A 16,370-nucleotide genomic window follows, 5' to 3' on the forward strand; every position below is an offset into this window, starting at 1 on the left:
CCATATAAATACACCTTTGGAAACACTGATCCATACCCTCTCTGAGGAAGCTGAGGTGGCGAAGCGCACGTAAGACGGAATAGTGGTAAATATTTCATCTTTATCTGTACACTACTGGTATGTCGTCTATAGGATTTGTAATCTCCATCTCTTGTTAGGATGTTTTCTCCTTTATACTATATGGGCTGTAATATATTCCTGGAATATTCCATATAGCACTTGCTGCACTTTCTATCTCCTATTTGTATTCCAGGAATGTAATGCGCTGTTAGCTCTTATTTTCTTACTATTTATACCCTTTGCTCTGTGTCCTCTCATTATAAGAGCTATTCATTTATAAGTGCACAGTATCTATTGACCTTATAAACTGATATCAAGTGATATATGGATGCACACCTTCTGAGGAAGAGATTCTCGAAAAGCACGTCAAGGGGTACATTGCAGCAGCCTGGACCCTGGGTAATTATGTGCACCCTATAATTAATATACATCTTGTACCTTCTTTTTGCTGGTATTATTATTTACTATATTTAATTTTATGATCAGCTATGGTGTGCAAAAGACCTTTCTGCTCTCTTGGCACCTCATTAATTTTTGATTTTCATATATCATATTTTACATTTTCCCCATGAATTTCTTGGAGTCTTCTTATTGAGACAAAAATAACCCAGTGTAGTCCTGTTGGATGTGTTTATGTCCTTATTCTCACTGTGCATTTTTCCCTGGTCTAGTTGAGCATTTTGCTCTCATTTATTAATTCGGGACTTCATTGTGAGTTTCTAGCTAGGTATTTGTTACAATTGCTAGACATAATTCATCCTTCTGCTCAATGTTTGCTTGTTTTTTCATTTTTTGTCTTGTGTGACTTCATCCCTCTTTAAAAAATAATTTTTAGCATGGTTCAATAAAATTCACATTTTATATAAATTTGTTGGAGGACTCTCTTTTCTGTAGGTTCCTTATGTTCTCACGTTCCTCCGTGTTTATTTTTAGGGGCAATCTTTTTGAGCACAACATTTGACATTTGCCTGAATTTTTATATCTACACATGGTTTACACACATTATGTTTTCTTGTCTTAACTATATACTATTTCACATTATAAGCTGTGTGTTTTTGTAATTATTTGTATGTATGCAAGATTACCACTTCTATCTCTGTAAAAACAATCCCCTTTAACCCCTTTCCGACATCGGATGTAAATGCACGCTGATGTCAGACTCCCTCCCTTTGATGCGGGCTCCTGCGCTGAGCCCACATCTTTTCCGGCACATGATGGGCCAGAAATCCCGCCCATCGGCGACCCTGTCATGTGATCGTGGGTCACTCATGGGTTAGTATGACAACCATGGGTCTCCAGCCGACCTGTATGGTTGTCACTGCTGGATCGTATGAGCGCTGCCCGGTGGTCGGCGCTCATAGCAAGTGAGCAACTCTGCTACATACAGGTGATCTGATCATTGCCTACATGTAGCAGAGCTGATCAGGTTATGGCAGCTTCTAGTCTCCCATGGAGACTATTGAAGCATGCCTGTGGAGATATGGGGGGTCAACGGGAGCCCTGGCCCGCTAGCCGAAACTGCATGGACCAGGCATCGTCCCGCTGAACTCTTGCTCTTCTTTTAACGTGGGCAAAACGCTACTCAGACATCACAAGGTGAGGGTAAAACAGTGTGGCAATGCTTTATTGAACCAGAAAACAGGCAGATCACCCATAGAACAGTCCCAGCAAAATACCCAAGATGGCGCACATTACAGAGTCTCACCCTTCTGCTCATTCGTCGTAATAGCAGCAGCTGTGACTTCAGAGCTCCCAGGGTCGCTACCCCACCTGTGGCATGCACACAGAGCGGAGGTAATGACAAGCGTAGGAAGACGACAATCCATTGAGTCCATACAAGGTACAAAGCCAGTTAATCTGAGGACCATAACCTGGCTTCTCCAAACGTATCCATGGTTCAGCAATGGTCAATGGAGCAGATCTGTATTCTTCCAACCGAGGCTGAAAACCCATGGTTGTTTCCTATAGAATGATAGATCCATGTCCCTCATAATGGAGCCATGATGTAAAATGGCTGCTGTATTGTCTCTGGTCCTTTTAGGATATATGGATGTCTTGGCAGAATCTCTCTGGCTGTTTCTCTCTCTCAGTCTCTTTATATAGAGGCATGTAACCTATTTTTAGACTTAACACAAGTGTCCCCCATTCAGTATTTACGTAAAGGATAAGAATGGAGAGGAGATCAAGCACCATTACTTGATTATTTAAATTATTTGCATAGCTTTTCCCTTTCTGCTTTAGAAGTCAACAAACTGGCTCCATAACACAATGCATAATTAGCATATCAGCAAACATCACTAGTGATCAAGGATAAGCGCACAATAAAAGTCAATATTACCGGCTTACACAAACAAAAGTCTGTTTTCTTGACCACCAGAAATCAACACTTAAATTTGAAAGCCAACATACAGATAACATTCTATTATTCTTCGCTTGCTAAATATAGTCGTCTGGTTAATTAAGATACAATGCTGTCTGTCTTCACAATAGCAAAATTAAAAAAAAAAGTTTTTAAACATATTAGAAAAAATATTACAAGTTTAAATCACCCCCTTTCGCCCCATTCAAAATAACACAATAAAAAAATCAAACGTACACATATTTGGTATCGCCGCATTCAGAATCGCCCGATCTATCAATATAAAAAAAAATTAACCTGATCGCTAAATGGCTTAATGAGAAAAAAGTCAAGAAGCCACAGCGGTTGTGGCGATACACGTGGGGTTTGTACCCCCCTAATTCCCTCCAGCATTCATGGCTCTTCATCTGATCCTTTTGCTACCATACCAAAGGGGTTACCTTATTTTCCGCTTTGTAAGATGCATCTTACAACGTGGATATAACTTATCTGTGCTGCCCAGATGGTGTCCAGTGCTTGCCGCCGCCACGCTCTGTCCGCCGGGTGCTGTCGCCACCGCCGCGCTGTCTCATGCTGCGTGAGGGGGCTCTGCCGTTCCATCCATGCTTGCTTGCTTGTGCAGTGGAATGCTTCCTGGAAAATGGCCACCACGCAAGTGCAGATGGAGATCTCGGCACTGAAATCTCGGGAGCTGAGATTTCAGCACTGAAATCTCATCTCCCGAGATTTCAGTGCCGAGATCTCCATCCGAGCTTGCGTGGCAGCCATTTTCCAGGAAGCAATCCACCGCACAGGCAAGCAAGTATGGATGGAACGGTAGAGCCCCCCACGCAGCAAGGGACAGAGCGCGGTAGCGGTAAGCACCGGGGGACAGCACCCAGCAGCACCAGGTACAAAGCGTGGGGACATAGCACAGCGGCGCGCCGCACATCAAAACACCCCCTCATCCTAGCAGCAACGTTCTACTCCTGCCTCTTCCAGCAGCAATCCTGGAACCCCATTTCCCACCACCCCCGGTAGGCAATAAGATGCCTGGATTATAAGAAGCACCACCATTCTATTAAAAAAAAGTTTTTTTTCCTATTTTTCTCCTCAAAATTTGGGGTGCGTCTTATAATCCGGAGTGTCTTATAAAGCGAAAAATAAGGTAAGTTCCCAGGCTGTCTCTTATTGCCTCACCACAGGAAATGGTTTATTCATTCATTTGATTCCATCTTACATATTTGATTTACCTTCTTGCGGTTAGGCAGTGAGTTAGTCTATTATATCAGTGAATATACAGTATTTTGGGGGATTTTCTCCCTTGTTTTTCTTTCGCAGTTACATCTTGTTATACATATATGGCGTTGTGAATACGTTTTTAGGTTTTGCAATAGATCAGTTTGACTAAATCATTGGATATTGTGCTCGATTTATACCTGACATGTAACCACTATTTGTTTTGATTGCTTTCATGCTGTGTGGGATTTAAGCCCCCGTTACACACTGCGATATCGCTAGCAATATCGCTGTAAAGTCACCGATTTTGTGACGTTGCAGCGATATTGCTAGCGATATCGCTATGTGTGATACTTACCTCCGACCGGCTCCCCCGCTGGTTATCGCTGATCGCGCGAGAAGCTCCAGAATAATTTCTCGTCGTCAACTTCCTGCTGCGCTTCCTGTGGCGCCGACGAGCGACGCGTGGATCCGGGCTGGAGGACGCAGGATCGGCGCGTCTGACAGGTAAGTAGCGATCCCCGACCCCTGCGATGTCGCTGGTGAGATCTGCCTGTGTGGCAGCTCACTAGCGACCACCTAGCGATGCACCAGCGATCCTGACCGCGTCATATCGCTGGTCGGGATCGCTGGTGCATCGCTAGGTGTAACGGTACCCTTAGTGTGGGCTAGTCATTATCCTATCATGGGCAAGGCTAAACAATGTTTTTAATTGTTTTTATGAAGCTTTCCCTTTGTATGTGCTTTTGTGATTTGAAATAAAATAGTGTCACTTTTTTCTATTTAAAATTTGGGTGTTCTCAATTTTGTGGGCATGTTCTTTTCTTTTTTGCCTTCATCCATATTCATTAGCATGCTTTTGGAGAACCCCCCTTTTAATATAGCTTAGTGGTGCCCTCCACCCTCCCCTTTTCTCTTTAGAGAAAAGAAGTCAAAACGCCAGAATTATGGTTTTTTGGTCACCGCAACATTGCATTAAAAAGCAATAATGAACGATCAAAAGATCTTATCTGCACCAAAATGGTATCATTAAAACGTCAGCTCGGCGCACAAAAAATAAGCTCTCTCCCAACTAGAGATCATGAAAAATGGAGACGCTCCGTGAATCGGAAAATGGTGCAATTCTTTGATACTTTACCTAATAAAGAGTTATTTTTACTGATAAATGTTTGTTTTGGGTCGTTTATTTTCTGCTGGTATTTGGTTTATTCTATAAAACTTCCATATAATATTTCATCCTTAAAGGCACGCCACATGCATCATGTTTTTGTACAATTTGTCAATAATACAGTATATATAGTTTCTCCAAGTCTGAGTTATTTTTCTTCGTCAACAAAATGCGATTTTCCTGTAATTCACTTCTCACACTCTAGGTATAATAATGACTTCTATCTCTGTGTGGGATTTTTGATGTTTAAAAAGGTTGTCCACTACTTGAACAACCCCTTCTCATTCCTCTTGTTTGGGCCTGTTAAAATAAAAACACTTATATAAACCTCCCATGCCGGCACCATTTCAGTGGTGTTGGCACTTGCGTTCTTGGGGCTCTTTTGAGGTTATTACGTCATGTGAGCCCTGTGTCCAATCAGCGCTGGCATCACTGTCCCCACTGTATAATAATCATGTATGAGTATATAAGGGGACAACATAAATCTCACTCCGAGGATCTGTTTACACCAGTGGTTCCCAAACTCCAGTCCTTGCGGACCCCAACAGGTCATGTTTTCAGGATTTCCATAGTGTTACACATGTGAGAGAATTCCTGACACCTTGATGATACTTCCATCACCTGTGAAATACTAAGGAAATCCTGAAAACATGACATGTTGGGGGCTGTGAGGACTGGAATTTGGGGAACACTGGTTTACACCAAGGAAGGTGACGGTCACAAGAGGGCATTCTCTGCGTCTGGAGGAGAGAAGGATTTTCCACCAACATAGAAGAGGATTCTTTACTGAAGGGCAGTAAGAATCTGGAATTCCTTGCCTGAGGAGGTGGTGATGGTGAACTCAGTCGAGGGGTTCAAGAGTGGCCTGGATGTCTTCCTGGAGCGTAACGATATTGTATCTTACAGTTATTAGGCTCTTTAGAAGGACGCAGATCTGGGGATTTATTCTGGCGGAATATAGGCTGAACTGGATGGACAAATGTCTTTTTTGGCCTTGCTATGTTACTATGTCCCGACTTTTAGACAAATCGAGCATCTGCAGGCAGTCAGAGCAGCCGCAGCCCTGGCTTCCTGTTGATGCTCAATACGTCCGAAGGCGGGAACAGTGAAGCTCTTGCTGATTGGTCGCGGGGCTCGTGTGATGTAAGAAACTCACATAAGCCCCGGGACACTGATTGGGTGGATCAAGGAAATGCTGTAGATATAGTATATCTTGACTTCAGCAAAGCATTTGACAAAGTATCTCATACAATCCTTATTGAAAAAATGACTAAGTATGGAATGGACAAGGCAACTGTTAGGTGGATTAGCTTAGTGGCTTAGTGATCGGACCCAAAGAGTGGTCGTAAATGGCTGCACATCCAGTTGGAAGAATGTCTCAAGTGGGGTACCACAGGGCTCTGTCCTGGGCCCTGTATTGTTCAACATCTTTATCAACGATTTAGATGATGGAATTGAGGGTAAACTGATTAAATTTGCTGATGACACAAAGCTAGGAGGGATAGCTAATACTAAGAGAGAGAGAGGATTCAAAAAGATATAAATAAACTGGAGAAGTGGGCAGCAACTAACAGAATGGTTTTTAACAGGGAAAAATGCAAAGTACTACATCTGGGCAATAAAAATGAAAAAAGCATATACAGAATGGGAGGAATAGGGCTAAGTGACAGCACATGTGAAAAAGACTTGGGTATACTAATAGATCACAGACTGAATATGAGTCAACAGTGTGATTCAGCAGCAAAAAAGGCAAATGCAATTCTAGGATGTATTAACAGAAGCATACAGTCTAGATCACGTGAAGTCATTATTTCCCTCTACTCCTCTTTGGTCAGACCTCATCTGGAATATTGTGTCCAGTTTTGGGCACCACATTTTAAAAAAGACATCAACAAACTGGAGCAAGTTCAGAAAAGAGCGACCAGAATGGTGACCGGTCTGCAAACCCTGTCTTATGAGGAAAGGTTGCAGGATTTGGGAATGTTTAGTTTGCAAAAGAGAAGACTGAGAGGAGACTTAATAGCTGTCTACAAATATCTAAAGGGCTGTCACATTGTAGAAGGATCATCTTTATTCTCATTTGCACAAGGAAAGACTAGAAGCAATGGGATGAAACTGAATGGGAGGAGACACAGATTAGATATTAGAAAAAACTTTTTGACAGAGTGATCAATGAGTGGAACAAGCTGCCACGAGAAGTGGTGAGTTCTCCTTCAATGGATGTCTTCAAACAGAGGCTGGACAGACATCTGACTGGGATGATTTAGCGAATCCTGCTTTGAGCAGGGGGTTGGACCAGATGGCCCAGGAGGTCATTTCCAACTCTACGATTCTATGACAGCCAGTCTCTGAAGTGGAGCCCATACACCTGTGGAGTTTGAGTGTTTTTATTTTATTGAGGACAAACAGGAGGAATGAGTTCACTGAGAAAAAAATATGTATATAATTATCCCTTGATTAGAAGATTCACTGACAAAGGGATAAAACTACACTTTATTAATTCCAAATGTAAAATTTGACCCATAATTCACCCCCTGAAGGTTAGTCAGAAGGTGACAAATAGAAAAACATATACCCCATGTCTCAGTATATAGGGTGAGGTGACGTATGCACACTTGCTCTCCAAACCAATCATTTCTGCGGTTTTCATCGTCCTCATCAAACATAACTCATCAGGAGTTTCATTTAATAATGAACTATATTCAAGGGAGACTAGATGAAGAAAACCCTAAAATCATGTATCATGATGTGACGCCTCTGACTAATACGTCCAAGAGTGGACCCTCTGGATCGCGGATCCGGAGCCCCTGGGCCGAGCACACCTGGTGAAGACCGACCCCTGTACAGGGATCGTTAGGGGCAGGACCGCAGGGGGCGGAACCGCGACAGCCGGAGCCAGCAGGGACGACTCGGAGGACTGGCAGACAGAGCAGGAGTAGCGAGGTGGAGGGCAGAAGGAAATGGCTGGAAGCCTACAGGAAAGGTACAGCGAGGACCACAGGAAGGAGACAGGCAGACAGACACGGAGCAGGAACAGGGCAGACAAAGGAACAGTAAGGATAGGCAGGGTACACAGAAGAAGGTAGGGCCGATGGGTGCTGCAAGTCACAAACAATCATCAGGCGCCCTCAGAATAGAGCGGACGCCTGATATATGCGGAGACCGGAAGTGCGCCCTACAGACCCTCCCCTAGCGACGCCCCCTGCCAACGGAAGAGGCCGGGGGAACGCGCGTGCGCGGCCTAAGGCCGTCGCGGTTACCCGCAGCAGAGCGGCAAGCAGCGCGGAGGAACGCGCGAACCGGGAGGCGCAGGTGAGAGGAAGCTGCGGCGGGCACCGCCGCTAAAGGGGCATCGGCGGGCACGACCGCCGATGTCACAGTACCCCCTCCCATATGCCCTCTCCTTCTGAGGTTGGTTAGAAATCTTTTCATGATAAGGGGGGCATCGACATTCTCTCGGGGCTCCCAGGACCTCTCCTCTGGGCCAAAACCCTTCCAGTCGATAAGAAAGAGAGTCTTACCTTTGACCCTTTTCATAGCCAGGATGTCCTTTACTTCAAAGACATTGTCAGAACAAATTGGCGAGGGAGGGGACATGGAGGTTGGTTGGAACCGATTCAAGACCACAGGTTTAAGGAGCGAGATATGGAAGGCGTTAGGGACCCGGAGTGACGCCGGCAACCTCAATTTGTAGGCTACCCTGTTAATGCGCCCAAGTACTTCAAAAGGCCCGATGTACCGAGGACTTAATTTGTAAGCAGGGACTTTCAGGCGGATATGTTTGGTAGAAAGCCAGACTTTGTCCCCGGGCTGGTACGGGGGTAGATCCCTTCGTCTTTTGTCCGCGTGTTTCTTAATTCGGACGTTGGCTAGCTCGAGCGCCTCTCTGGTCTCCTTCCAGATTTGCGAAAACTCCTTGGCGAGAGTGTCTGCTGCAGGAACTCCAGACGATGCGGAAAAGGGCAATGGAACCCCAGGATTTAGCCCAGTTACCACAAAGAACGGTGTCTTGGACGTTGATTCGCTGGAATGATTATTATGAGCGAATTCCGCCCAAGGTAGAAGAGAGACCCAATTATCCTGATGAGCGTTAGAAAAGTGGCGTAGGTAGGTGGTCAGAATTTGGTTAATCCGTTCCACTTGGCCGTTGGTTTGAGGATGATACGCTGAAGAGAAGTCGAGAGACGTGCCCAGGAGCCGACAGAGGGCCCTCCAGAATCGGGAAGTAAACTGGACCCCTCGATCGGTCACGATTCGCAGAGGGAGACCATGTAGCCTGAACACGTGGTGGATAAAGATTTCGGCCAACTTTGGGGCAGATGGCAGTCCGACCAAGGGAATAAAGTGGGCCATCTTGGAAAAGCGGTCAGCGACGACTAAGATGGTAGTACACCCAGCCGAGCGAGGCAGATCAGTCACGAAATCCATGGCGATTTGCTGCCAAGGAGCCTCTGGGACAGGCAACGGATGAAGGAGGCCGGAGGGGAGAGTCCTTGGAACCTTGTTCTGAGCACAAGACCTGCAGGAGGCTACAAAGTCCTTTGCATCCTGGTGGAGAGAGGACCACCAGTAATACCGGGAAAGAAGCAAAAGAGTCTTCTTAATCCCAACGTGCCCAGCAACCTTGGAAGAATGTCCCCAGCGCAGTACTTCCAGGCGTTTGTTTGGAGGGACGAAGGTCTTGCCAGGCGGAGGGTTAGAGAAACTCACGGGGGCCACGGAGATAACCTTAGCCGGCTCGATGATATATGATGGATCCTCCTCCCTCTCCGGAGGCTGCAAAGACCTGGAAAGCGCATCGGCTTTGATGTTCTTACTGCCGGGCCGGAAGTGGAGCTTAAACTCAAAACGGGAAAAGTACAGAGCCCACCTGGCTTGTCTGGAGTTGAGTCTCTGGGCAGATTGCAGGTAGGCCAGGTTCTTGTGGTCCGTGAAGATAGTAAAGGGGTGCACTGCCCCCTCGAGCAGATATCGCCATTCCTCCAGCGCCATTTTAATGGCCAATAATTCCCGGTCCCCAATGGAGTAGTTGCACTCCGCCGGAGAAAAGGATTTGGAGAAGAACCCGCAGGGGACAAGACGTCCAGATGGAGCCTGTTGGGAGAGAACTGCCCCAGCTCCAGTGGAGGAGGCATCAACCTCCAGAATGAAGGGCCTACTGGCCACTGGACGGTGTAAAATCGGAGCAGAAGCAAACGAGCGTTTCAGGGCAAGAAAGGCGTCCTCGGCTTCAGAGGGCCAGACGTTAGGCTTCGTCCCCTTACGGGTCAGGACCGTAATGGGCTTGGTGACTGTAGAGAAGTGGGGTATAAACTGCCGGTAATAATTAGCGAAGCCGAGGAAACGCTGGATGGCCTTTATGCCAACCGGACGAGGCCACTGGAGTACCGCGGACAGCTTGTCCGGATCCATCTTAAGACCGGAATCCGTGATGATATACCCCAAGAAGGGTAACGCTGTTTGCTCGAAGAGGCACTTCTCGATCTTGGCGTAAAGACGATTTTCTCGAAGGCGCTGCAGGACCATGCGTACACTTCTCCGATGGGAGGAGAGGTCGGTCGAGAAAATGAGGATATCGTCCAAATACACCACCACGCAGGAATAGAGTAGGTCTCGGAACACCTCATTTACGAATTCCTGAAACACCGCTGGAGCATTGCAGAGACCGAACGGCATGACCAAGTATTCATAATGGCCGTCCCGGGTATTGAAGGCCGTCTTCCACTCGTCCCCCGCTCGGATTCGGATTAAGTTGTAAGCTCCCCGCAGATCCAACTTCGTGAAGATTCTGGCCCCCCTCAGCCGGTCGAAGAGTTCAGGAATCAGCGGGAGCGGGTACCGGTTTTTAACCGTGATGTTGTTCAGGCCCCGGTAGTCAATACAGGGTCGCAGGGACCCATCTTTCTTCCGGACGAAGAAGAAACCTGCGCCCGCAGGGGACGAGGACTTCCGGATGAACCCCTTGGCCAGATTTTCCTGTATATATTCCGACATAGCCGAGGTCTCTGCTGGGGACAAAGGATAAGTTCTCCCTCTGGGAGGAGTGGCACCAGGAACTAGGTCGATAGGGCAGTCATAGGAGCGATGAGGGGGTAAGGAATCCGCCTCCTTCTTGCTGAACACGTCGGCAAACGTGTGATAGGGTGCGGGTAAGCCCGGGAGGTCGGCAGGCTTCAAGCATGGACGAGGACGCGTGAGGGCCCGTAGGCAGTGCTCCTGGCAGGAGTGCCCCCAACGGAGAACTTCCCCAGAGCGCCAGTCAATCACAGGCTCGTGCCGTCTGAGCCAGGGCAGTCCTAGGAGAACAGCATGGGCTAGTTGTGGCAGGACATAAAAGGCTATCTTTTCGAGGTGGAGAGCTCCGATTTGAAGATCTACTTCGACGGTAATCATGGTGATGAGTCCGGGTAAAGGTTTACCATCAACGGAGGAAATAGCGCGAGGGTTCTTCAATACCAACACCGGAATCTGGAGTTTGTCAACCTCCTCCTGGCGGATGAAATTACCGGCAGCACCCGAGTCCACATACGCCTCCACAGACCCACGCCCCCGACCTGTAATTAGCAAAGCTGAAAGAGTAAGGGGAAGAGAGGAATTTTGATCACCTAGGGGGTCCTCTCTTACCTGACCTAGGTGGAGGCATTTCCCGACCTCTCTGGCTTCTCTGGACAGGAACGCACAAAATGGTTGGCCCCTCCACAGTACAGGCAGAGGCCCTTGGTCATCCTCTCCCTGCGGCGTTGCTCGGACAGTCTGACACGATCAACCTGCATAGGCTCAGGAGCGGCGCTAACAGGAGATACAGGGAAACGGGGGACAGGAGCCTGATACAGCCTAAAGGACCTTCTCTCTCCGACTGCCTCTCGAGCGCGCTCCTGAAAGCGTAGGTCTATGCGAGTGGCCAGCGAAATAAGGTCCTCCAGAGTGGTGGGGGTGTCTCGCCCGGCAAGCTCATCCTTGATCTTACTGGAGAGGCCTCTCCAAAAGGCTCCCACAAGAGCCTCATTGTTCCACCCTAACTCAGAAGAGAGGGTCCGGAAGCGGATGGCGTATTGCCCCACTGTGAGGGAACCCTGGCGGAGGTTAAAAAGGGCCTCAGTGGAGGATGCTAAGCGACCCGGTTCATCGAATACCTTGCGAAAGGTTTCTAAGAAGGTCTGTAAATTTAGCACTACGGGGTCATCTCTCTCCCACAAGGGGTTCACCCAGGACAGGGCCTCACCCTCAAGATGGGACACAACGAACGCCACCTTGGCGCGGTCAGTAGGGTACTGAAGGGGGGCAAGCTCAAAATGTAGCCTGCATTGATTTAAAAAACCCCGGCATAACTTGGGATCTCCGCTGTACCTGGGGGGTTTACCCAGACGGGGAGCCGGAGTAGAGGCTACATCCGGGGAGGAAGTTGCAGCGGCAGCAGAGGATTGCAGGGCCAGCAATCGGTCATCCACGGATGCCATGTAACCCAAGATGTGGGATTGGGCGTCGCGCTGCTGCGCGAGCTCCTGTTGAAGGCTGACTAAGAGAGGAGCGTGCCCGGGGTCAGAGGTCTGCAGGGCGGACAACCGGGTGTCCATAGACTTCATAAAGGACATTATCCGGTTCTGATTTTCACGAAGGAAAAGCAATTCCTTTTGTGTGGCGGCTGCGGCACCGGCGGGATCCATGGCCTGATGATACTGTGACGCCTCTGGCTAATACGTCCAAGAGTGGACCCTCTGGATCGCGGATCCGGAGCCCCTGGGCCGAGCACACCTGGTGAAGACCGACCCCTGTACAGAGATCGTTAGGGGCAGGACCGCAGGGGGCGGAACCGCGACAGCCGGAGCCAGCAGGGACGACTCGGAGGACTGGCAGACAGAGCAGGAGTAGCGAGGTGGAGGGCAGAAGGAAATGGCTGGAAGCCTACAGGAAAGGTACAGCGAGGACCACAGGAAGGAGACAGGCAGACAGACACGGAGCAGGAACAGGGCAGACAAAGGAACAGTAAGGATAGGCAGGGTACACAGAAGAAGGTAGGGCCGATGGGTGCTGCAAGTCACAAACAATCATCAGGCGCCCTCAGAATAGAGCGGACGCCTGATATATGCGGAGACCGGAAGTGCGCCCTACAGACCCTCCCCTAGCGACGCCCCCTGCCAACGGAAGAGGCCGGGGGAACGCGCGTGCGCGGCCTAAGGCCGTCGCGGTTACCCGCAGCAGAGCGGCAAGCAGCGCGGAGGAACGCGCGAACCGGGAGGCGCAGGTGAGAGGAAGCTGCGGCGGGCACCGCCGCTAAAGGGGCATCGGCGGGCACGACCGCCGATGTCACACATGATATCTGAAACAGTCAGAAAACTAGCCACATATTGGCAGATCCCAGACTTCAAACTCTATACTTTATAAGTTTATAAGCTACTCCATTGTCAGGAATAGATAGTATGTGAAAATACAGTATATACCGCTCATGGAACACTTAACTTCCAGAGATAATTTCCATATCCATACTAAGTAATTGCACAGATCACCCAGCCATTATGATTTCACAGATCCCTAGTTTTTATAATGATTTTGCACTCATTCCCTGACAGACCGCAGCATCGCCATTAGAAGCTGCTAATGATCTTTGGAGCAGGTAAGTTTTCCCTGAGTGGTATAAATTGGGGCGTCTGAAAACGGAGTTTAGTTTAGGACAATTTGTCTGCACTACTAACTGACAGCTGTTACAATACCAAACTAGGGCAGTCCCTATAGCAGAAAAAAACACAATAATTATACTGCATTTTCACATTCTTTCTTGTTGTGAGTTCATTCTCTGGTTCACCAGTTGTGAGTTCCCCTTCCAGACTCCCTCTGGTGGTGACAGGAGGTGGTGAGGCTGGTTTGATCGGTGGAGGTCTGCCACCTGAGAATGAGGATGACGATTGGACCTCGGGATTCTCAGATTGGATTTAAGACTGCCGACGCCCTATTCAGTTGCTGGTGATTCCTTCTGGCTTGTCAGCTCTTGGTTTTCAGCTCTGTTCCAGTCATCTAAAGCTAAGTTTTTCTGCTAATGTTCACACTTGATTTTGTTGGTGTGTTCAGTTTTTTGTGTGGTCAGACAGCCCCAGCTGGGGGCTGTGCTGAATTTCAACTCTTATTTATCAGTATTTTGCCAATTGGCTTTATGTCCCTTACTAGTTCGGTCTCTTTTTGCTCTGTCTCAGAATATTTCAGAGTGCTGATATAGTGGGAGAAGTCTACTGACTACAGGGTTAATTTTGCTATCAGAAGTGTTGGACATGATTTTTGTAGGGTTTTTTGCAGATTGCTGACAGTGTCTTTCCTTTCCTGTCTAGTTAGTTTGGGCCCCATCATTTGCTCAGCCTATTTTCCTGCCTGTTTTTGTGCCTTAATCTTGTTTCACTGTCAATACATGTGTGGGGGCTATCTATTCCTTTGGGGTCTGCTCCGGGGCAGTTAGTTTTCCCTTTTCTTGCTTTAAGCTTATTTTGCCCTCCAGCCGTGAGGAGGCGTCTAGGATCATCGTAGGCACGCTCCACGGCTACTGCTAGTTGTGTGGTAAGATCAGGGATCTGCAATCTCCATAGTTACCAACCTCTCTGGTTTTCTGTGACTTAGCTGGTTTTATTTTTTCCTCCTCGGTGACCCATTCATAGCACTTTTTATTCCTGACACTGGAGTGGCTTATAAACTTACAATGTATATAGTTTGAAGTCGCCTTTGGTGAGGACAATGAAACCCGTTGAAATGAGAGGCTTGAAGAGCGAGTGTGTATACGTCACCTCACCCTATATACTGAAATGTGTGGTATAGGTTTCATCTATTAGTCACCTTCTGACTAACCTTCAGGGGGTGAATTATGGGTATAGTTTTACATTTGAAATTAAAAAAAAGTTTTATTCTTTTGTCAGTAAACATGAGGAATGACAAGAGGCAACCCATTTAAGATCTAATTTTGGTTAAAACTATTCCAACATAATGAACATAAAAAGGCTTCTCCCCTATGTGGCATCTCTGATATTTAACAACAGTTGATTTCCAAGTAAAATATTTCCCACATTAAGAAAATAAGAAAGGCTTCTCCCCTGTGTGACTGCTCTTATGTTTAACAAGATGGTCTTTCCGGTTAAAACATTTCCTACATTCTGAACATGAAAAAGGCTTCTCCCCTGTGTGACTGCTCTGATGTCTAACAAGATACTCTTTCCGGATAAAACATTTCCTACATTCTGAACATGAAAAAGGCTTCTCCCCTGTGTGACTGCTCTTATGCCTAACAAGATCCTCTTTTCGGTTAAAACATTTCCCACATTCTGAACATGCAAAAGGCTTCTCCCCTGTGTGGTTTCTCTGGTGCTTAACACAACTTGATTTATTGTTAAAACATTTCCCACATTCTGAACAGGAAAAAGGCTTCTCCCCTGTGTGGTTTCTCAGGTGCTTAACCAAATCTGGTTTCTGCGCAAAACATTTCCCACATTCTGAACAGGAAAAAGGCTTCTCCCCTGTATGAGTTCTCTGGTGGCTATCAAGATTTGATTTCCGGTTAAAACATTTCCCACATTCTGAACAGGAAAAAGGTTTCTCCCCTGTGTGAGTTCTCTGGTGGCTAACAAGAATCGATTTCTGGTTAAAACATTTCCCACATTCTGAACAGAAAAAAGGTTTCTCCCCTGTGTGAGTTCTCTGGTGGCTAACAAGAGTCGATTTCTGGTTAAAACATTTCCCACATTCTGAGCATAAAAAAGGTTTCGCTCCTGTGTGAATTCTCTGGTGAGTAACAAAATGTGATTTCCATGTTAAATATTTCCCACGTTCTGAACATGAAAATGACTTTGCATTAGGAATAGTTTGTTTTTTAATGCCTCTTTTGTGACTTTGATTTCCCTTAGTAGTCGGTAATGAATCAGAAGATGGGACCTGTTTCATAGGATCAGATGACAGATCTTTGTTGTGAATGGATGATGGTATATCTGGAGTAATAGTAATCACTTCAGTTTTATCTTGTAGGATCTCAAGATCATCAGATTTAAAAATTGAAGATGTCAGCTGTCCCTCTGATCTCCTGGTACAGTCATCTTCGAAGATAAAAAACAAATTATTATTTTTTAATAAAATATCCTCGAGTTTTATATTTTTGAACATTTCTACTTAAACTGTCCATAAAAATGGCAAGTTATGTAAAAAACACTATTTACCAAGACAATGACAATTCACAGTCTAAGGCTACTTTCACACTTTTTGTTGCAGCGCGCTTTTCCCGCAAAAAAAACGCATGGAAAAAACGCATACAAATGCTGCGGTTTTTTCAAGCATTTTTATGCGCATGCATGAAAAAAATGCAGCGTTTTTATGCGTTTGTATGCGTTTTTACAGCGTTTGCGTTTTTTTCCAACATTAGTTGGCCCCTCACACTAACCCAAACCATGACTTTACTAACCCTAACCCTTAACCAAACCATACCCTAACCAAACCATACTAACCCTAACCCTGACCTTAACCCTTAACCAAACCATACTAACCCTTAACCAAACCCTACTAACCCTAACCATAAACCCTAACCCTTAACCAAACCATACTAAC

The 16,370-nt window shown here is 46.8% G+C and overlaps 1 protein-coding gene across 1 annotated transcript in view; it reads right to left on the bottom strand.

Annotated features, from left to right (window-relative positions):
- LOC141047343 (uncharacterized) overlaps window positions 1-16,370 on the bottom strand; it is an 85,975-nt gene that overhangs the window by 62,168 nt on the left and 7,437 nt on the right. The window contains exon 6 of the mRNA XM_073542404.1: window positions 15,061-15,865. Coding sequence (XP_073398505.1) covers window positions 15,061-15,865 — 805 coding nt within the window. The remainder of the gene's footprint in view (window positions 1-15,060; window positions 15,866-16,370) is intronic.

This window comes from Dendrobates tinctorius, unplaced genomic scaffold (assembly GCF_039654945.1).
Source record: "Dendrobates tinctorius isolate UK_male_01 unplaced genomic scaffold, ASM3965494v1 ptg000126l, whole genome shotgun sequence".
Lineage (NCBI taxonomy): Eukaryota > Metazoa > Chordata > Amphibia > Anura > Dendrobatidae > Dendrobates > Dendrobates tinctorius.